The sequence below is a fragment of the Sturnus vulgaris genome, chromosome 26, assembly GCF_052056855.1.
Source record: "Sturnus vulgaris isolate bStuVul1 chromosome 26, bStuVul1.hap1, whole genome shotgun sequence".
Taxonomy (NCBI): Eukaryota; Metazoa; Chordata; class Aves; order Passeriformes; family Sturnidae; genus Sturnus; species Sturnus vulgaris.
In genome coordinates this window covers 302,525-323,883 of record NC_142268.1, presented here as the reverse complement: position 1 = coordinate 323,883, position 21,359 = coordinate 302,525, and the positions used below count along the sequence as shown (strand labels likewise).

The 21,359-nt window shown below is 50.6% G+C and overlaps 1 protein-coding gene and 1 long non-coding RNA gene across 3 annotated transcripts; one reads left to right on the top strand and one right to left on the bottom strand.

Moving 5' to 3' along the window:
• Nucleotides 1–2,429: 2,429 nt before the first annotated feature.
• On the top strand, nt 2,430–19,950 carry SLC25A42 (solute carrier family 25 member 42). 2 transcript variants are annotated; one of them, XM_088179043.1, is made up of 8 exons: nt 2,430–2,512; nt 9,878–9,993; nt 11,316–11,427; nt 13,056–13,081; nt 13,661–13,827; nt 14,472–14,588; nt 15,186–15,337; nt 16,460–19,950. In XM_088179043.1, exons 2-8 carry the CDS (start codon nt 9,916–9,918, stop codon nt 16,783–16,785), a joined length of 978 nt encoding a protein of 325 aa, XP_088035169.1. In that variant the 5' UTR covers nt 2,430–2,512; nt 9,878–9,915; the 3' UTR covers nt 16,786–19,950. The 2 variants fall into 2 exon arrangements, with proteins under 2 accessions (XP_088035169.1, XP_088035170.1); XM_088179044.1 differs by lacking the exon at nt 2,430–2,512 and adding an exon at nt 8,605–8,865.
• LOC148221176 (uncharacterized) lies at nt 14,954–16,655 on the bottom strand. The gene is made up of 2 exons (XR_015808485.1): nt 16,546–16,655; nt 14,954–15,318 (listed from the first exon to the last, which is right to left on the bottom strand). It is a non-coding gene; the product is annotated as an uncharacterized LOC148221176 (long non-coding RNA).
• Nucleotides 19,951–21,359: the final 1,409 nt, after the last annotated feature.

Below are 21,359 nucleotides of genomic sequence, written 5' to 3'. Positions count from 1 at the left end.
GGCTGGGGGATGAGGGTTTGAAACAGCAAATTCTTTGGAATATACACCTGTCCCTCACAGCTCCTGCTGCCTCAGCCACCGCTGCCTTCGCCTCAGGGAATGTTTCTTTGGGATTTTTTTTTTTTCCCTGTACTCATAGAATTCTGTGCTTCCCTACAAAAAGCATTGACCTCCTAGCTTCCCTACAAAGCTCCCAGTGCTTCCCTAGAAAAAGCCCTGATCCCCGTGCTTACCTACAGAAACCCCAGTGCTTCCCTAGGAAAACCACTCTGCTTCCCTAAAAAAACCACTGACCCCTGTGTCCCCCTCAAACCCCCCGACCCCGGTGTGCCCTGCAGACCCCCGGTGTGCCCTGCAGACCCCCCGTACCCCCCTCCATGGCCGGTGTCCCCGAGCCCTGAGCCGTGTGCTGTCCCCAGAAACAGGCGTGCATGCTGATCCGGAACCTGGTGTCGCGCAGCCGGGACCTGTCGCAGCCCATCCTGGCCATGGGGGCCGAGCTGCTGATCGCCGAGGCTCGCGCCGCCCACCGCGACTGCGACGACGTGGCCAGGGCTGCCCTCAGGGACCTGGGCTGCCAAGTGGAGCTGAGGGAGCTCTGGACGGGCCAGAAGGGGAGCCTGGCTCAGTGAATGCTGCTCTCGCCAAGCAGGGAAGATCCAAGGCCCCTCTGGAATGGCGTGGGAGAAGCCGCAGGCGGGGATTGTTGCCCAGCTGGGAATGCCCGAAGCGGACGTGGCTTGGGGAGAGGCTGCAGGGAACTTTTTCTTTTTTGCCTCGGGAGCTACAGCTGAAATGGCTTTTCTGCATTCACAGGCTGCAAAATCAGCTCAGTGTAGTGATCATTGCCTGGGTCATCTCATGGCTGAAGATGATCTGCTCCCCCCCGGCGTGCAGGACGGGGCTGTTGGCCCTGCTCTGGTCCCCGTGGTGACAGCAGCAGTGGCTCTCTCCTGCCCAGAGTCTGGCTGCTGCTTTGTCCCCTGCTCAGGGGCTGGATGAGGAGGAATCCCCCAGCGTTTGTGAACGTGCTCTCCTCTCCGTTCCATTCCCCCGTTCTTTTACTGCTGACCCTACTCTCGTGTCGCTGCTTTGTTTGGGAATTTTCCGCCAGCGTAAGGTTTTAAACAAAAAAAACAAAAAAAAGCCAAGTAAGGATTTGGGATAATATCCAAAGGAACTGTTGGAATCCAGGAGGAAAGTTCACATTCTCCCTCAGAGCGAGGGGCAGGGCAGGGGCTGGCCGTGGGGGTGGCAATTCCAAAGCGGGGCCGAGCTGGTGCAGGAAGCGCTGGGAATGCCAGCCTTGGTCACCTCTTAGGCCTGCCCTGGATCCAGGAATGCTTTCCTTGTAGCGAGGAGGCCGAGCCCCTGAGGGACTGGGGGCAAAGCTGTGCATGTGTGGGCAAAGGCAGGCCCCAGAGAGGCCCCGAAGTCTGAGCTGAAGGCTTTTGTGCCAGCCCTGCTCTGGTGCTGAGCCTTCCTCCCGCGCCGCTGCCGCCGCTGTTTTTGTGAGTGGATGTTTTGAATGTGATATTCTCTGTAGAAATGGTGACCTTATAAAAACATGACAAACCTTCCAGGGCCGCTTGGCTCTTTGTGGAGCCTTTTTTTTTTTTTTTTTTTTTTTTTTTTTTTTTGTGGTGGCAGGAAAGGCAAGGTGGTGGGAAATGCAGAGTTAGTGAGTAAAAGCTCCCCGAGCCCTGTGCTGTGTGCCAGCAGATTGCAAAGGTCAGTGCGTTCTTCAGAGCTCCGTGCAGGAGGCGAGGCTGCCTGGCTGCTCTGTGCCTGCCGGGGGAAGAGCTGGAGGCGTTTTTGGGTGAAAGGATCCCCACAGAGTGGACAGGAGCTGGTGCAAAGGAGCAGAATTAGGCTTTGGGGAGAAGCAGATTGCTGAGGGCAGCGCGTTCCCAAGGTTGGCCTTTCTGCTGGCTTTGGGATGGGGTGGAATTAACGGGATTTAATTTCCGTCCCCTTTAAGCAAGAGTGGCTGTTCTGGCTCCCCGGTGGGGATGGTTCGGGATTCCCGGTGGGAATGGTTCGGGATTCCCGATGGGGATGGTTCGGGATTCCCGCTGGGAATGGTTCGGGATTCCCGGTGTGGATTGTTCGGGCTCCCCGGTGGGAATGGTTCGGGATTCCCGGTGTGGATTGTTCGGGATTCCCGCTGGGAATGGTTCGGGCTCCCCGGTGGGAATGGTTCGGGATTCCCGCTGGGAATGATTCGGGATTCCCGGTCCGGTTCTTTGCGCTCCCCCCGGGCCCGTCCGCGCTCCCCGCGCCGCTCCTGGCGCCCCGCCCCTCAGCTCTTACCACGCCCCCTCCCTCACCCTATTGGTCGGTTCCCCTGTCCGTCATCAGCACGCAGCCAGTCCCAGCGGCAGGTCCTTCCCCCGCCGCGCTGATTGGCCCCGCCCAGAGGCGGGCCCCGCCTCCCGCGGCGCAGCGGGGGCGGCCTGGCGGCGGCGGCGGCGGCGGCGGACGCGGCCGGGGCGGACGCGCAGCGGAGCCGGTGAGTGCGGGAGCGGCCCGGAGCGGGAGCGGCCCCGCCGCGCCCTCAGCACCGTGGGCTGGCTGCCGAGCCCCGGCCGGCCGCGCGCGCTGTGGCGGCGTGAGGCAGCGGTGACATTGCCGCGGGCTGCCGTGGGCTCAGCCGCTGCCGGCCGGGCCCGCGGGGCCGTGGCGGGGCCGCCGCGGGAGTGCGGGGGAGCGGCGGGACCCGGGCCCGGGCTGAGCCGCGGGGGAGCGGCGCCGGCCTTGGCGGGGCTGGGGCCGGGCTGCGGCCCCGAGCGGGGCAGGCCCGGGCTGGGACAGGGCTGCGCTCGCTCCTGCATCGCCGCCTTCCCTGCTGCTTTTCCCCCTGGCTCCTTTGCGCTGCTCCTTCTTCCCCTGCTCCTGTGCCCTGCCTGCTCTCCCTGTGTCCTTGCTCTCTTCCCGGCCTCTTTGCCCTGCCTTTGCAGCCTCTGCTTCCCTGTTTCCCACACTTTCCAGGAATTCTGCGCTGCCCTGCTGCCCTCTCCGTGCCCTGCCACCTTCCCAGCCTGTCCCAGTGTCCCTTTCCCCGCCCTGCCATCCCCACTGTCTGTGCTCCTGTTCCCCATCCAAGCTGGGCTCACCCAAACATCATTTCCAGGTGCGAAATTCCATTTTTTCCTCGCGTTTATTTCCGTCTCTGCCAAGCTGAGGAGGGGGCACAGCGCTGTTTCTGTGCCAGGGGCAGCTCCAGGGGCACAGGAGGTGTTGAACACAAATCTCTGCTGCCTCTCCCAGCTCAGCACAGGCAGCAGGAAACTCCCAGGGCAGGGCAGAATTGCCTGCTGTGCCTTCAAAGCCTGATGGAAAACCCTGCGAATGCTGAGCAGGGCTCTCAAGGATGCGTTTTTGTGTGTGATGGATTTTTTCCCCCTTTTTTCGTTGTTTATTGATGGGTTTTTTCCCTTTTCTTTAGCATGTATTGATGGAATTTTTTCCCCTTTTTTCCTCTCTATTATTGGATATTTTTCCCTCTGGCTGACGATTTGGAAGCTGCTGTCACTTTGTCTTCTCCTGCATCCCTTCCAGTGTTTCTGGAGGTTTGGCTGCTCCCCCCGTGTTTATTTTCTGTGGTTTAGGTGAATTTTTGGAGTATTTTGAAAACACCCTGGCTTTTTAATCCATTCCAGCTGGGAGCAGAGAAGGAAAAACCCAACCAAAAACCACCTGAGGGAAGAGAAGAAAAGTTGCAATAAAAGTTGGTTTAATCAACACCAACAACCTGTGCGTGAAAAGATTTAAAAAACAACCTGGGCTGGCTTCCAGCGTCCTCACAGCGCTGGGAATTTGAATTTTAAAATTTTATTTTTGCGAGTCCAGGCGATGTTTCAGAAGCAGAAATGAGGAGGAAAGGGGCGGCGCTGGGGCCGTTCTGGGCTCTGCATTTCAGCTGAAATCCTCGGGGCAATTCGGCAGCTCCAGGAATTTCTCTTTGCTTCTCCTGCCCTGCACAGCTCCAGGCGGTTTTTATTTTATTTTTTTAAATTTTTTTTGGTGTGTCCAACTCGGTTTTAGGAGGTTGCATAAACCTCAAAAACTTGTGATGGGCTTGGGACAGGTCGGACAGGTTTGCTGCCAGAAAAAAAAAAAAACAAAAACAAACAAAAAACAACAAAACCACCCTGAGGAACCAGGAGTAATTTATAATTTGGGTTTTTTGGAGTCACTTTGCTGCTACTTGGAGGATTATTTATTCAGATTCATTCAGGTTTGTCCTTTTTTTGTGTGTGTGAAAATAACACAAAATCTTCGGGGCTGCCTGGGTTTTCCAGGTGATCCAGGAGGATTCCTGGTAAAGGAAATCCTCGGGAAAAAAGGGATTTTCTGTTGAGAAATCCTGGGAAAAAATGGATTTTCTGTTGGGAAATCCTGGGAAAAAATGGATTTTCTGTTGAGAAATCCTGGGAAAAAATGGATTTTCTGTTGGGAAATCCTTGGAAAAATGAGATTTTCTGTTGGGCCTTGAGGGGGAGGAGAGCTGAGGTGCAAACTGCTCCTCAAGGTCGCCAAATAAACGAGGCTTGGGGGAGTTCTTTGCTTTAGTTGGACTTTAAATCTTTAAATCCCCTTTTTTGTTGTTGTTTCTGCACAGTCAGAGATGAAACTCTGGGTGCTGTGAGGCCTGAGTTTTTCCCGAGGGAAAATTTACTGAAATTTTATTTCTTTATTTCTTTGAGAAGTGCTGCAGTGGAAGTGAAATGTGCAGCGTCCCGGCCGGGGAAGGTTCATTAAATCCTCCCCCAATTAAAGGCGGGGGGGCCGGGCTGAAAATTCCATTTCCTTGGCACACTTGTGGCTTCACCATGGCAGCTTTGAACTCGGATTTCCTTTTTTTTTTTTTTTTTGGTGGCTTTTATTTTGTTTTTCAGAGTCGTTTTGTGCTGAAATGTTCGCTGGTTCTGTGCCCTGAGAGCTGCTTGTGCCCCAAATAATCCGAATTTTAAATCCTCCCCGTGCTGGGGTTTGGCCCTTTGGGAACCTCAGTGCACCACGGAAAAAAAAAGGATATTTTTAATTTCAGGATATTTTTACTTTCAGGATATTTTTAATTTCAGGATATTTTAAATTTCTTAAATTTCAGAATATTTAAATGTAATAAATACTTTATTTTTAAATTTAATAATATTTTAGCACCGTTTCTTTAGGATATTTCCTCTGGGGGGAAAGAAAAAAAAAAAAAACCCAAATAAGTTTTTGGAGCTCAGGGAGGGGTTGAGGGCTTTTTTTTTTTTTTTTTTCTTGGAAAAAGAAAAACTTTTTCTTGCTCCCTGCCCGAGATAAAGCTGCTGACAGATAAGAGCTGCTGTGCAGTGTGGGGCTGCAGAGCCTTGCCAGAATTCCCTCCCAGCTCCCTGGGAATAATCTGAATTATGGGAATAATTAATTGGAATTATTGCTCTGTTTTCCCTTGCCAGAATTCCCTCTGCTCCCTCCCAGCTCCCTGGGAATAATCTGAATTATGGGAATAATTAATTGGAATTATTGCTCTGTTTTCCCTTGCCAGAATTCCCTCTGCTCCCTCCCAGCTCCCTGGGAATAATCAGAAAAATGGGAATAATCAGAAAAATTGAATTAATCCCGGGATTATGGAATGGCTGCCCTTGGGCAGATTTCAACTCCAATAAATTTAAACTAAAAAAAAAAAAAATTAAATTTCAAAACTTTTAAATTTATAAATATTAAACTCTTCCACCTGTTGTAATTCAATGGGTTTTGTATCCTTTTTAAAATTTTTATTTTGATGATTCCTTCCAATCGTTCTTGGAGGGAAGGAGAGCCCTGGGCTGCTCCCAGCTGGTGCTGCAGGCTTGATTTTTAACATTTTCATCCTTTTTAAAATTATTTTTAACATTTTCATCCTTTTTAAAATTATTTTTAACCTTTTCATCAGGCTCCTCAAGGGGAGAGTTCATCCCACTCTGAGCATTCCAAGTTTTTTTTTTTTTCCCCTGATTTTTTTCTGGGTTGTTTTTGTTCCAGGGCACATCTCACCCAATAAAAAAAAAAAAAAAATTGAATTTTTCTGGGACAGCTCCAGCAGGGAAAGGTGTGAAAATTCCTGCAGGGTTTTATTCTTTCCTGATTTCATTGTGTGTTCACAACATAATTAAAGTTTTAAAAATGGAGTTGTGGAAGGGATTTTAACTAAATTAAATTGGAGTCATGGCTTCATCCACACCTTGTTGCAATTCCCAATAATTCCCAATTTTTGAGTTAAAAATTCCTTTTAAGTTTCCCTCTCTGTCTTTTCTCTCCTCAGATTAAATCCCTCCTTTAATTTTTTTTTGAGTTTTATGGGCATCAAGGCCCAGCTTTGCCAAATTCTTCTGCTACTCCAAACTCTTTTTTTTCTTTTTTTCTTTTTTTTTCCATCATTCCTGCTGGGTTTTCCAGGGGAAAAAGCAAATATTTCTCAGCAAACAGGGGCTGTTTGCTTTGTCCTTCCTGGGGACAGGAAAACGAGAATTGTGTCAGAGCTTTGGCACAGGTGTAAATTCACATTTTTTTAGGAATCTCTGAGATTTTTTTTTTTCGGGTGGGAAAAGCCCCTTTAGGATCAAATGCTTCAAATTCTTCCCTTTTTTCCTCATATTTCAGATTTCTTCTTCCTGCCCTGGGGAAATGCAGGAAATGGGAATTCCAGGCAGGTGGTGGAGCCAAACTTCTCCATGGAATTAAATTTGGATGATCCCCAAACCTTCAGCACCGTGTGAAATTCTTTACATTTCCCTTCATTTTTAATTATCCCCCCCCCCAGTTTGTGTTCATTTCCTGGAGCTCATTAATTTCTGCTGAGCAATTAACGATTTCCAGGTCATTTCAGCCATCCCAAAGGGGGAATTTCCCTTTTTCCCCAATTCTGGAATCACCTTGAATCCCTGGCCGAGTTCCACTCTGGATCAGGGTGTGGATAAATGCTTTGTGCTTTCCATAAATGGATTTTGGTGGAAGAGCACACAGCCTGTCACTCTTCAGCTTTTCACTCCCCAAAATCTCAATTTTTTCAGCGATTTTTTTTTTTTTTCCCCTTTTATCCCTCAGGGAATGCAGCCCTGAGCACTCCAGGATCCAGATGTGTCACAGGGACTTGTGTAACTCCCATAAAAATATATAAAAATAAATAAAAATATATAAAAATAACCCAGCACTGGGTGAGGAAAACAAAAACCAAACACATTTAATCCCCAGTTTGAGGTTTTTGTGTTTGTTTTTTTTTTTCTATTTTTTTCTTTGTAAACAGAGGGAATGAGTGTGTGGGGAAAGATCCAAAATAGAGGATTTAACAGAAATATCCAGCTGCTCCACGTGGCTCCTGCTGGGCTATTAAATAAGTGACTCATGGTGGTGGAGATGCAAAATAATCTGGTTTTTAATAGCCAGGCACAGCAAACTGTCACCAAAACTTTCAATTCGGACGAAATTTTAAGATAATTTCTGTTTTCTGTGGCTCCAACGTGAATTATTTGTCAAAATAACTCCCTGGCATCAGAACCCAGCCCGAGTCCAAAACAAAATCCAGCTCTGAGGCCAGCAAAAGGGAATAAAAATAGGAAATAAATGCTAATTTTGCGTTTGGGAGCAGATTCGATGTGTGGAATTCAGTGTACAAACAGGTGTTTGTAGGCTCGGGGCAGGGGGCACTAAAAATAAAAAAGGGAATATTGTGGAGTGAATCCTTAGGTAAAAATAACTCCAGCCTTAACAACATCCCTTGAATTTGGCAAATTTCCTTCCAGGCCTCTCTTCCTCAATCATTGTCTGTAAAAAGAAAATTGCATTTTGCATTCCTGAGCCCTTCAGCTGGATTTCTATTTCGGTGGGGTTATTTCTGGCAGTGATAAATCTGATATTGTGACCTACATTCCTTTATTCCAGGCTGGCAGAATTTCTCCACCTGTGATTTCCTTCACGTTTTGGCTGAAAAGGGAAAAAAAAAAAAAAAAATTTAATTTGACAATGGGGTTTTCCCAGGCCTGTGAGATAAGGAGGAATGAGAAGGGAAGGGATCGACTGCAGGTCATCATAATTAGAAATAATTAATTGTTTGAATAATTAGGGATCTGCTCTTGATGCTTGGGGGAGTTTTTTGTTTGTTTGGGAGGGAGCTTTGTTCAGGTTGTGTCGGGTGTTATATCCCAATAAAACCTGGAGTTTTCCCTCCTTGGGTTCCTCAAACGCCCTCAGGAACTGGATTGGTGTTTCCCCAAAATTTTGGATTTGTGGGTTTGTGTTTTCCCAAAGTTTTTGGATTTATGGATTGGTGTTTTCCCAAAGTTTTTGGATTTATGGATTGGTGTTTTCCCAAAGTTTTGGATTTGTGTTTTTCCCAAAGTTTTGGATTTGTGGATTTGTGTTTTCCCAAAGTTTTGGAGAAGCTTTGGGGGTGAGAACTGGAGAATTGTGGCCTTGAGGGCCCGAGGGCGAGAAGAGATGGAGGGAGGCAAATTCCAAATTTCCGAGGGCCTGGAGGGGCAGGAAAAGGGGGAATGGGGGTGGGATTTTGGGGGTGGGATTTTGGGGGTGGAATTTTTGGGGTGAGATTTTTGGGGCGGGATTTTGGGGTGGGATTTTTGGGGTGGGATTTTTGGGGCGGGAATTTTGGGGGTTTTGGGATTCCCAGGGAAGCTCCATCCCTGGAGCGACAGGAGGTGGTGGAAGGTGTGGGGTGGGATGAGATGATCCCAAAAACCCTTCCCAAGCCAAGGCACCGTTAATTCCGGGGTAATTAACCCCCTTCAGGCTCCTCCACCCCAAAGCCCTGTTTGGGTTCCAGATGTGCCCGGCCTGGCATTAATCTGAGAGGGAACAAACCCGGGTCAGCAATTCTGAAAGGTGCTGGCAAGCGTGAAGTACCTGGGATTGTTCAGAAAAGGGGAAAAAGAGGCTGGAAATGGTTTTTGGTTTTTTTCCCCTACATAAGGAAAATGTGCCTGAGCTTCGCAGGCTCAGAGGGAAGGAAATGCAAGAAGTGCCTGGATTGAGGAATTCTCATTTCCTGATAAAACTTTCCTTGGAGAGTGTGGCCCTTCCCGAGTGGGGCTGTTGGAGCAGCTTTGTGGCTCAGCAAAGTGATTTTAGTGATTTTTGTCCTTGGCCACCTGTGAGCACCTCCCTGGGCCACCCCAGGGCTTCAATCCCAGGCTGGAAAAGCTGCAGCGTTAAAGGCAGAAATGCCAGAAAAGTCAGAGCTTAAAAAAAAAAAAAAAGTGAATTATTTCCATTTAAATAGAATTATTTCTGCAGCCAAGGTCAGGCCGACCTTTCCTCTCTTGGAGGGTGGGTTTGGGATATTTCAGAGCAGGAAAATCCTGTGCAAGCCACCCTGGGAGGAAAGGGAATCCTGAAAGGACCCGGCTGAAATCCCAGAACGGCCCCTGGGGCACGTGTGAGGCACTGGATCCCTCTGTTCCCAAAAATAACCCCCCTGCCCAGGGCTGGCCTTGGGGACTCATTCCTGGCACGATTTTCTCCCCCTTTTCCAAAGGGTTTTAAATTTCCACCTTCCCTCTCCACTCTGTCCTTGCTGGTCCCAAAGAGCCACCAAAGCCCCCAGTGGGAGCAGGCAGGGTCTGCTCCTTTTCCCTGGGAATTGTGGATATTCCTCTAAATTCGTGTTGTTATTCTGTGTGGGGTGGGAAGAGTGGATGTGAACGGCGCAGGTTTTATCTGGCACCAAAGCAGGAAGGAAATGGCAGCAGGATCCTGGAAAATCCCTTTTTCTGGGAGCTGGGGGAGGGTTTTCCTGCTGCAGACGGCCCTGGGGGTGGTGGCTCGCCCTCCCTGGGCTCTGTCACCAGGACATTTCCCCTCTGACACCTTTCCTGTGTTTTTTGGGTTCCCTTAGGAGCTGTAGCTCTCCTGCCCCCGTGGAGTGTGCCTGGAATGGGTAATGGTGTGAGAGAAGGTGCAGTGGAATTCCAGAGGGATGTGGAGCCCCTCCCGGCCCGAGTTCCAGCAGAGGTGAGAGCAGGGGCTGGGCTGGGCTGGGAATTCTGTCCTGCCCAGGTGAGATCCCACAAGGAATTCTGCATCCAGCCCTGGCAGGATGTGGAGATGCTGGAGCAAAGCCAGGGGAGGCTCCAGGATGCTCAAAGGGAACGGGCACTGGGGAAAAGCTGGGAAAAATTGGGATTGTGCAGCCTGGAAAAGCTCCTGGGTCACCTGATTGTGATCTTGCAGAGCCTGAGGGAAATGTGGAGAGAGATTTGGGATGAGGGGTGGAGGGACGGGACACGGGGAATGGATTTAAACTGGAAAAGGGGAATTCGGGTGGGATTTTGGGCAGGAATTCCTGGCTGGGCTGGAACTCCCAGAGCAGCTGTGGCTGCCCCTGGATCCCTGGAATGTCCCAGGCGTGGCTGGAGCAGCCTGGGGTGGTGGCAGACATCCCTGCCCCTGGAATGGGATCAACTCCAATCCCAAACCGGGGTGGGGTTTAAGCCCCGGGGTTTGTGCAATCCGTGGGATGTGTCCCCAGGCGTTCCCAGATGACAGGCAGGGAATTCCCAGCCCAGGCTGAGCCGCCCCAGGGCCACCAGTCCCCATTTCGCAGCCCCTGGGCCGGGCCCGTGTGCACGGGGCAGGTGTTGGCTCCTTTGCGTGGCTCTGCCCAAAGCCGGGGCTGAAGTTCGGCTTTGCTGGGCTGCCCCCGCGGCCTGCGAGGGGGAATTGAGCTGATCCAGGCCTTTGGGGTCATAAACATTAACTTTGGGCTTGGGAAATGTCCCGAAAACAGGGAAAACGTTAACTCCTCTCACCCACCAAGTGTCAAAAGTTCACACGTCAAGCCGGGGCTTGTTCTCACTCCAGAACTTCCACGGCGTTGGATTCTCTGGCTTTTTGGGTTTGGTTTTTTTTTTTGACTCTCTGTGGGAGAAAAAAATGCTGATTTTATAAATCTGAGCTGTGGCAGGAATGCCAAGAGCAAAATCCCTCTCATTTCCCCCATCAGAGGGGGGAAACCTGCCCGGATGGATCCTCAGGAGCTGGGGAATGATGTGGGAATAGGGATCTTCCAGAAACTTCCCTTCTGTCCATGCCCAAACCGTGGGGAGGGAGAAGAAAGAGGGAAAAAAAACCCCAAAAAACAGGGAGAAAAGAGCACATGGGAGAGGAATTCTTGGAATTTTGCCTCATGATCCAACCAGGAATTCACTGTGCTGGACATTCAGTGAAACATTTTCACCCAAATCCTGGCCCTGGGGTGAATGCTGCAGAAAAGGTGAAATATTCTTTGTGGGATTGATTTTTTTTTTTCCTATTATCCAATTTTTTTTTTGCAGGATAACCAGGAGAAGAAGAAAGTGCTGAACTCTCTGATGTCTGGGGCACTGGCTGGGGCTGTGGCTAAAACTGCAGTGGCTCCTCTGGACAGGACAAAAATCATGTTCCAAGGTGACTCCTGGGGGCTCTTCCCAAACTTAACTTGAACTTTTTTTAAAATTTCGAGCCCTTTGAGCTTCTGATGTGCTCATGCAGCTCCTTTTCCAGGAGATTTGGATGCCCAGACTGTGTCAGTTCCTCCCAGACTGGGGGACAGAATTCACTGGAGCTGCTGCACCCCTGGATTGTGACAGGAAATGAAATTCCTCTGACTGGAATGGAGAATTCCCGTGTGTTTAGCAGGATTTGGGGATTTGGGGATCCTCCAATTATCCCAAAGGGAACAGCACAGGCCTTTAATTCCGTGGACATTTGGGAGAGCCAAGAATTTAAAATCTGCTGACGTCCCAGATTAACTGAATTGGGCTCAATCTAATCCCTGGCTGACATTTCATTTAGAATTGATTTTTTTTTTTCCTCACATGATTTTCATTCTGGGCACAGCAAAGAGCTCTGGAATTGCTGGGATTGCCCCTGGGACCTGAATCTTTGGGGTTTTCCTACCAAAAGCAGCCCCAGGTTCATTTTAGGGTGGAAAATGAGGGGCAGGGATGAGAGGGAAGCCACAGAGCTGGGCTGAGCCAGCAGCTGACATTCCTCAAAATCCCTGAGTGGATTCAAATATTCCCACTGGAGCAATTTCTGATCTGATGGATTCTTCTTGGTTCTTGCTGTCCTAAAGGATTTTATTCTCTATGAGGAAGGAAAACACCTTTGGATCACCTTGAGTTGGAAACTGAGGAATGGGGCTTGGGATTTGGAACTGGATGAGCTTTCCCATCCCAAACCATCCCACCATTCAGCAAATTTCCCTGTGGCAGAGAGAGAGAAAAAAATCCCTTTTTTAAAGGAACAAAACCTTCACTGTTTAGTGCTTTCTTTCCTTTTAAAGAAAAATTCAAAATAAAAGCATTGAATTGCACGGGGGAGCAGCAGATTGGGGGGAAAAAAAAATGGATTTGCATGGAATTGTTGGATACACTTGAGAGGCTCCAGAGTCTCAGCTGAGTGAGGAAGGAGCTGCAGCAGCCCCTTAATTGGAGCCACATTTCATTAAAGATTTCCAGCCAGGGTTTTCCCTTCCCTTGGCAGAGCTGCCAGACAAATCCTGCTTCCCAAAGCCTGCCTCGTGGATTCCAGGGATCAGGACGTGCTGTCACTTTGGATGGATGCAGGGGAAGTGGGGAGAGGAAAAAATAAAAAAAAAATAAAAATAAAAAAAACCGAGGGAGTTGATTTGGGTTTTGCTGGGATGGAGCTGCTCTTGCGTGGAGCTCGGATCTCTCCTCCCTGGATTCTGGAATTAGGGTGGGACCTGGGCATGGAAGTGCTCTGAAAAATAAGGGAACAGTGCAGCTTGGGTGTTTTCTCTTTAATTAATTGTTTGTATTTATTCATTTATTCCACCCAACCTGAATTCTCCTAACAGGCAGCAGAGGGAAAAAAAAAATGGATTTTGTGCTAAATTATGGGAGCATTTAAAAGACAAAGAATCTCCATTTCCTCTTGCATTCATTCTTTTCCTTCTATTTTTATCCCTTTAGCCAAAACACCTGCTTATTTATCTCTTATTTAGGGATTCAAATGTTTTTTATGTCTTGCAAGCCCTAATCTTTTTTTTAATTTTTTTTTATTTTTAGTGTCTTCAAAAAGATTTTCTGCCAAGGTGAGGTGATGTCTGTGTGCTGTTGGCCTGAATTGTTTAATTAATCTTTTGTTGGCCTTTATTTCACTTTTTTTGGGATTTATGAAAATACAGAGGGAAGGACTGGGAATGGTGTTGTTAATTATAGGATTAATTAGGAAAGTGATTGCTGGGGGGATTCAAACTCCAGGTTGTGATGTGAAAATAAATGTGACATCACTCAGGGCTCTGGGGTTTGGGACATTTTTTAGTGACTTTGGGACCTTTCCTTGTGTTTATGGGACCTTTTCCTTGTGATTTTTAGTTTTGATGTTTTAAGTTAAATTTTGATTGCTTAATTAATTTCTTCTGGATTTTAAAGCCCGTGGATGTGATGGAGGATCTGGGATGGGAAGGGTCAAGTTTTGGGGTCACCTCCTTGCCCTGCACTCCCCTTCTCCCTGAGCCTCTGTTCCCTGTGGGAAACACAGTAATATAACCATGAATAATATTCAGTAATAGAAATAATATTCTAATAAGAATATGGCAATAGAATATGGCACTAGAATATGATATAATAATTAAAAAATGAATATTAATGAATTATTCTTTATCCCCCAGGAAGCTTACAGGCTGATTTATCACACCTACCTCAACGAGGGTTTCTGGAGCCTGTGGAGAGGGAATTCTGCCACCATGGTGCGGGTGATCCCCTACGCCGCCATCCAGTTCTGCGCCCACGAGGAGTACAAACAGATCCTGGGGAACTACTACGGATTCCAGGGAAAGTAAGAGGAGCAGGGCTCGGGATCCTGCCGGGAAACTGGGATCAGGGAGGGGAGAGCTCTGAGGGGAGAGCTCTGAGATGGGGGAGCTCCGAGATGGGACCTCCGAGACGGGGGAGCTCCGTGATGGGGGAGCTCCGAGCTGGGGGAGCTCCGAGCTGGGAGCTCCGAGCTGGGGGAGCTCCGAGCTGGGGGAGCTCCGAGCTGGGGGAGCTCCGAGCTGAGAGCTCCGAGACGGGGGAGCTCCGTGATGGGGGAGCTCCGTGATGGGGGAGCTCCGAGCTGGGGGAGCTCCGTGATGGGAGAGCTCCGTGATGGGGGAGCTCCGAGATGGGAGAGCTCCGTGATGGGGGAGCTCCGTGATGGGGGAGCTCCGAGACGGGGGAGCTCCGTGATGGGGGAGCTCCGTGATGGGGGAGCTCCGTGATGGGAGAGCTCCGTGATGGGAGAGCTCCGTGATGGGGGAGCTCCGAGATGGGAGAGCTCTGAGATGGGGGAGCTCCGAGCTGAGAGCTCCGAGATGGGGGAGCTCCGAGATGGGGGAGCTCCGTGATGGAAGCTCCGTGAGGGGAGAGCTCCGAGCAGTGCAGCCAGGTGTGATTTGCAGCTGCAGGTGACGCTCGTGGTGTGTCCTGTCGCTCCCCCAGGGCTCTGACACCTTTCCCTCGCTTCATTGCCGGCTCCCTGGCTGGCACCACGGCTGCCATGGTCACCTACCCGCTGGACATGGTCCGTGCCCGCATGGCTGTCACGCCCAAGGAGATGTAAGTGCCCCGTCACAGCGGTTTGGGGGGTTTTTATTTATTTTTGTTGCCGATCTTTGGGTCGTTTCTCGCTGGGAGCCTTTGATGGAATAAAGCCCCGAGGTGTGAGCAGGGATGTGATGTGCAGAGGTGTGGATGTGGGAGGAGGTGGATACTGGGAGAGCAGTTCAGGGCTTTGTTCCCTGTCTGGGAGGAAGGAAAACACCTTTGGGTCACCGAAGTGATGCCTTGAGTTACAAACTGAGGAATGGGGCTTGGGGTTTGGAACTGGATCAGCTTTCCCATCCCAAACCATCCCACCATTCAATAAATTTCCCTGTGGCAGAGAGAGAAAAAAATCCCTTTTTTAAAGAACAAAACCTTCAGTCTTTCTCGAGGTGCTTTTATTCCTTAAAAAAAGAAAAAAAAAAACCAAACAAAATTCCAAATAATTCCAGGGAGTCCAGGAAGACCCAAAACCCATGTGAAATCCCCGTGTGAGCTGCCTGATGAGCTGGGAGCTGGATTAATTACCACTTAAGCCATCAGGGAGCCGTGCTGGGAACGTGCCAGGCTCTGACCAGCGCAGGTGTGCTCTCCCCTGTGTCCCCACGGCAGGTACAGCAGCATTGTCCACGTTTTCATCCGAATATCCCGGGAGGAGGGGCTGAAAACCTTGTACAGGGGCTTCACTCCCACCATCCTGGGGGTCATCCCCTACGCCGGCCTCAGCTTCTTCACCTACGAGACGCTGAAGAAAGTGCACGCAGGTAAACGAGGGGAGATCCCAGGTGTTTGGGGTTGGATCCAGGTGTTTGGGTGGCGGGGTCTGGGTGCTCTCAGGTCTGGGCTGTGGGCGAGGGAAGCTGCGGGAAGGCTGTGCCCGTCTCGTGGAGGAAAAAAGCGGAGTTTGCAGGTGGAGAAGGGTTTGGCTGTGCTCTGAGCTGCGAGCAGAAGCTCGGGATTGCACCCGTGGCCTGTCAGTAAATGTGACATCACTCGGGGTTTTGTTTTGTGGGAGCTTTCCTGGTGATTTGGGAGCTTTCCTGGTGATTTGACTTAGCAGTGCAGCCTGGGGAGCAAAACTTGAGGAATGAAACCTTGAGAGAGCAGTCTGGGGAGCAAAACTTGGGAACAAAACCTCGGGAGCACAACCCGAGTAACAAAACCTCCATCCCTACAGCCTGTCCCCTTAATTCAGAGTTAACTCCAGGGGAAAACAAAATCTTGGGAAGAAAACTTGGGGAGCAGAGCCTTGGGGTGCAAAACCTGGGAAACAAAACCTTGGGAAGAAAACTTGGGGAGCAGAGCCTTGGGGTGCAAAACCTGGGAAACAAAACCTTGGGAAGAAAACTTGGGGAGCAGAGCCTTGGGGTGCAAAACCTGGGAAACAAAACCTTGGGAAGAAAACTTGGGGAGCAAAACCTTGGGCATGCAACCTAGGGAAAACAAAACCTGGGGGAGCAAAACCTTGGGGATCAAAACTTCGGGGGTGCAACCTGGGGATCCTGGGAGCTCAGCCTCGGCTCCTGAGGCTTGGAGAGCAAAATCTCAGGAACAAAATCTCAGGAGTGCGGCCTGGGGAACAAACCCCGAGGAACGAAACAGCGTGAGCGTGACCCGAGTACCGACCCTGTGTCACTCCAACCTGTCCCCTGATAAATTCACCGTTAACCCCAGTGTCCCCTCGCTGTGTCCCCCGTTAATTCAGGGTTAACCGGGGTGTCCCCTCGCTGTGTCCCCCGTTAATTCACCGTTAATCCCGGTGTCCCCGCAGAGCACAGCGGCCGGGCCGGCTGTGTCCCCGGTTAATTCAGGGTTAACCCCGGTGTCCCCGCCGTGTCCCCCGTTAATTCAGGGTTAACCCCGGTGTCCCCGCCGTGTCCCCGCAGAGCACAGCGGCCGGGCGCAGCCCTCGCCCCCGGAGCGGCTGCTGTTCGGGGCGTGTGCCGGCCTCATCGGCCAGTCGGCCTCGTACCCGCTGGACGTGGTGCGGCGCCGCATGCAGACGGCGGGCGTGCTGGGCCACTCCTACAGCTCCATCCTGCTCACCATGCACGACATCGTCCGCGAGGAGGGACTGGTGCGGGGCCTCTACAAAGGGCTCAGCATGAACTGGGTGAAGGGCCCCATCGCCGTGGGCATCAGCTTCACCACCTTCGACCTGACGCAGATCCTGCTGCGCAAGCTGCAGCACGGCCCCGGCCTCGACAGCTAGTGGCTTTGTGCAGAAAGAAATTCGTTCTTCCTTTTCCTCCCTCGTGCTCCTGAAGCTGGGAACTCACCCGTTTTTTGGGTTGGTTTGGTTTTTGTTTTTTCCTGTTGTTCCCAGAGTTTTGTTTTGGTTTTTTTTTTTTTTTTGTTCCCCTTTCTAACTCGGAAGCCGAATCGTTCCCTAAGCGAAAAAATTCCCGATCCTGCGGAGCCGAGTCCTCCACAGCAGCTGCCTCACCCTCGTGATGGACTCTGCCCCCAGGAGTGGAGCCTCCCCTCCCCACCTGTGCTGCTGCTGGCTCCTCACCTGCCTCTCGGGGGGCACCTGGGAGCGGGGGGTGCAGGAACCCCTGCACCTGGGCAGGGCAGCTCTGCCGAGTGCAATATCCCAGGGCACTGAGGGACTCCAGGTTCCCGGAGGGAATTCCAGGTTCTCAGAGGGATTTCCTGATTCCCAGAGGGATTTCCAGGCTCCCCGAGGGAATTCCAGGTTCCAGGAGGGAATTCCAGGCTCCCCTGCAGGCCAGGCCCAGGGCACTGCCCTGAATGTTCCCTCTGGCTGGGAATGCTGCCCCCCTCTCTCCATGAATTTTCCTTGGTTTTGGCTTGAAAATCCCTGGTTTGTGGTGTCCCCCTGAGCTTACCAAAGACTGGAGGCAGCCGAGGGGGCTCCGGAGCCCCTGCAGGAGCCGAATTTCGCTGCTGGTGTGGCCGGGCAGGGGCTGTGCCTGCGTTCCCCCATCCCCTCCCGGCTGCCGTTTGTGTTTCCCCGGCCCTGGAGGAGGCAGGAGCTTTTCCAGGGGGATGCACTGAGGGAGGAGGAGTTCCATCCTCCCACACCCCCGTCCTGTGTTTTGTTCAGTATTAGCTCTGCTCTATGCACCGTGTGAGAACAAATCCTGCTGCAGCCTCGAAAAAAACAACAACAAAAAAAGCTGAGCCCAGCTCCTGGCCCTGCTCCTGCTTGTCCCTTTTGGTACCTGCTGTGTAGGTCGTGTCACCTCTGCTCATTAACTCATCCCCTCAGCTGATTTATCCCCTAAAATTCCTCCTGGGAATAATTCCTCTCGGAATTAAATCTTGGGATTTAATCTTTGTGTGGGCACCACAGCGTTGACCCTACAGTGCCAATCATTTTCCAGCTGGGCTTGGACAAGAACCTCTCAGTGTTCCTTTTTTCAAATCAGTTTTCAGGGAAATGGAGATTGTTTTATTGTTTTTTTGGTGGGTGATCCATCCCTCTGTTAAATCCAGAGGTCAGACTCCTCTAATGATCAGATCACACAAACCAAGGTGGAAAAATCCCTTCCCAGAGAGTCCAGAATGGAAGAAAATCCCCCAGAGTTCACTTCAAGCCTGTCCTTTCCCTGGTCCTAGTCTGTATTTGAGCTGTCACAGCTTGGATGGGAGTGGAGGGAATTGCACAGGGGGCAGGAGCAGCCTTCTCCTTTCTTTTTTTGTCTTTGCACTTCTTTGGAGCATGAACCTGCTCCTGATGCCAAATGTTTCCTTAGGAATCAGGGAGTGTGGGAATGGCACTGGAATGACACAAACCAGCAAATTCCCAGCACTGGGATGGGGCAGACTGGGATTTATTTAACCTCAGGAATTCTGCCCCCATCAGCCAGAATTCCCTGATTTACCTGGGAATTAAAGCTCTGGAGGTGATGGCCACAGATTCTGTGGGATTTTTTTTTTTTTTCTTTTTTGGCTGCTGGAAAAGGCTCAGCTCTGCTTTCCCCCTCCCTCAGCCCCTGATCTCTTTTCTCCAATGGAGAAGCTGATTTTCCTGCTCCTGTCCTGATCCAGAGGCACTTCCAGCACCTTTTATTATCCCCATGTCCTGTCCCTTCCTCATCTCCAAGCTGGGAAAAGCAGGAATTCCGGGAGCCTGGGGGTGCTGAAAAGTTTTTCCTTAATTAGCAGCTGCACCTGATTTAAATTCAATTTAAATTTCAGCCAATTTTCCTGCAGGTTTTGCAGGCTGGGGCAGATCTTTGATGGGTTTTTGGTGCTTTTGTTTCTCAGAGCGTGTTGCTGCTTTGGGTTGGTTGAAAAAGCTTTTTTTTTTTTTTTTTTTTTTTCTTTGAATGTAGAACAGGGGAAACAGAATGTTCCCTTCCCTTCTCTTCTTCCCTGCATGGATTCAGCCACGTTCCAGATTTTTTTTTTTTTTTTTTTTCCTGAGGTGTGCTGGCCAGGAAGAGCTCTGAGAAAGGAAACAACTCAAAACAGGAATTTCCCCTTTTTTTTTTTCCCCTTCCCTTCAATTCCCTCATTTTTAATTTTACCCCTCTACAAATTTGATTCCCCACTCACCTTAAAGCATCACCACCAAATTTCTCCTTTTTGTTTTTTTTTTTTTCCCTCTTCCCTCCTCCTGCTTCTTCCTGCACCTTGAGCCCCGCACTGGCACTTCAAGAAAACCAGGTCCACAAAAATGCCCCCAAAGCGTCACAATTGCAGCTTTGTAGCATTTTTTTGTAGCATTTTTTTTTTTTTTCAAACAGCCCAGCCACGTTTTCCCCTCTCAGCCTTGGATGCTCCAGGAATTTCAGGCACCATGGGATGGTTTGGGGGAAATTTCCTGAGCTCCTTGTCCCGTTTGGCATCTTCACTTTATACCTTGGAGGGGCTGATTCATCCCCCTTTTTTCCCCATTTTCCCCCCCTTTTTGTTCCCCTTTTTTCCCCATTTTTTTCTCCATTCCCCCACTTTCTTTTCCCCCTTTTCCTCCCTTCTTTCCCTTTTATTTTCCTTTCCCCCTTTTTTTTCTCCCCTTTTCCCCCCCTTTCGTTTTTCCCCACCTTTATTTTCTCCCCCTTTCTTTCCCATTTTCCCCCCTTTTTTTCCTTTTCCCCCCCCTTTCTTTTTCATTTTCCCCCCTTTTTTTCCCCCTTTTTTCCCGCATTTTCCCCAAAACCCTCCATGAGCTGCAGGGTGTCCCAGCCCCGGTCACTGCCTGTGTGGTCTATGCATTTATTAATTAGCACAAACACTGTTAATTGCCTTTTCCTGCCCTCCCCATCGACGTGTGGGTGGATTTTGGCGGCGTTTCTTGGATCTGGAATTCTATTTTATTGCAGTGAAGACACTTTGTTACATAATGTTTATATATTTTAAGATTTGTGCCAAGAGAGGATGTATATTTAATAAAAAATACGATTGACTTGGGGTTCTCTGCTGTTCTGAGGCCTGGGACACCTTGGGGGGATTTTTGAGATAAAAATCTCAAATTTTGAGGTTTTTTTGGGGGGGGATTTTGAGATTTTTGAGGGTTTTTGGAGGAGATTTTGAGAGGTTGTGAGGGGATTTTTGGGGGTTTGAGAGGAGATTTTGGGGGGTTATGGGGAGTTTTTCAGGGGTTTTGAGTGGTTTTTTAGAGTTGTGTGGGTTTTTGGGGGGTTGTGAGGGGTTTTTGAAGGTTTCGGGGGGTTTTAAAGGGGTTTTTTGAGGGTTTGTGAGGATTTTTTGGGGGTTGTGAGGAGATTTTGGGGAGGGGTTTTGAGACGTTTTTTGAGGGGGTTTTGGGGAGGGTTGTCAGCAGCTTTTAGGTGGATTATGAGGAGTTTTTGGGGGGTTATGAGGGGTTTTCAGAAGGATTGTGAGGATTTTTGAGGTTTTTTTGGGGAGGTTTTGAGGGTTTTTTGAAGGGTTGACCACGCAAATCTGCTGCTGGGGAGTTGGGAGATTCCCAATGGAAGGGAAGGAGCTGTCCCTGTGTCCCTGTCCTGTCCTTGTGTCCCTGTCCTTGTGTCCCTGTGTCCCTGTCCTTGTGTCCCTGTCCCTGTGTCCCTGTCCTTGTGTCCCTGTGTCCCTGTCCCTGTGTCCCTGTCGCTGTCCCCAGCCCGGTGGCAGCAGGTGGCACTGTCGGCTTAGGCACAGCCGCTGCTTCCCCCAGCTCGGGGACCCCCAGCTCGGGGACCCCCAGCTCGGGGACCCCCAGCTCGGGCTCTCCCGGTTTTTGGGGGTCCCAGCCCCCGGGTGACACCGCGGTGACAGCAGGGACAGCCCCAGTGTCACCTCCCCGCATCCCGCGGCTGCTCCCGGGTGGCTCCGGAGGGAAATCGGGACTCGGAGGTTTAGGCTGGGATTAAACCCGGCTGGGATTTGGGGCCAGAGCTGCTCCCTGTCCGGGAATCTTCCCTTCCCTGCCTTTGGGAATCGCCCAAACCCGCGTTGCTTTTGCCCCAAAATTCCCTCTGCTCCAAACAGGAACAGCTCCAGGGGATCCCATTTGGGATGGAAATGGGATTGGAAAGGATTCCCAACATTCCTGCCTGTCCGCGATCCCATTTGGGATGGAAGTGGGGTGGGAAAGGATTCCTGCATCCCTGCCCGTCAGGGATTTAATTTGGGACAGAAATGGGGTGGGAATGGATTCCCTGCATCCCTCCCTGCCAGGACCAATCTCCCCCCCCCCCGAGCTCTGAAATCCCACCACGATCTCCAGAACCCGAACCGGATCCCTTGGGGCAACAGAACCTCCCGGTGCCGACAAACCAAACCCTGCCGGTGCCGACAGAACCTCCCGGTGCCGACAGAACCTCCCGGTGCCGACAGAACCTCCCGGTGCCG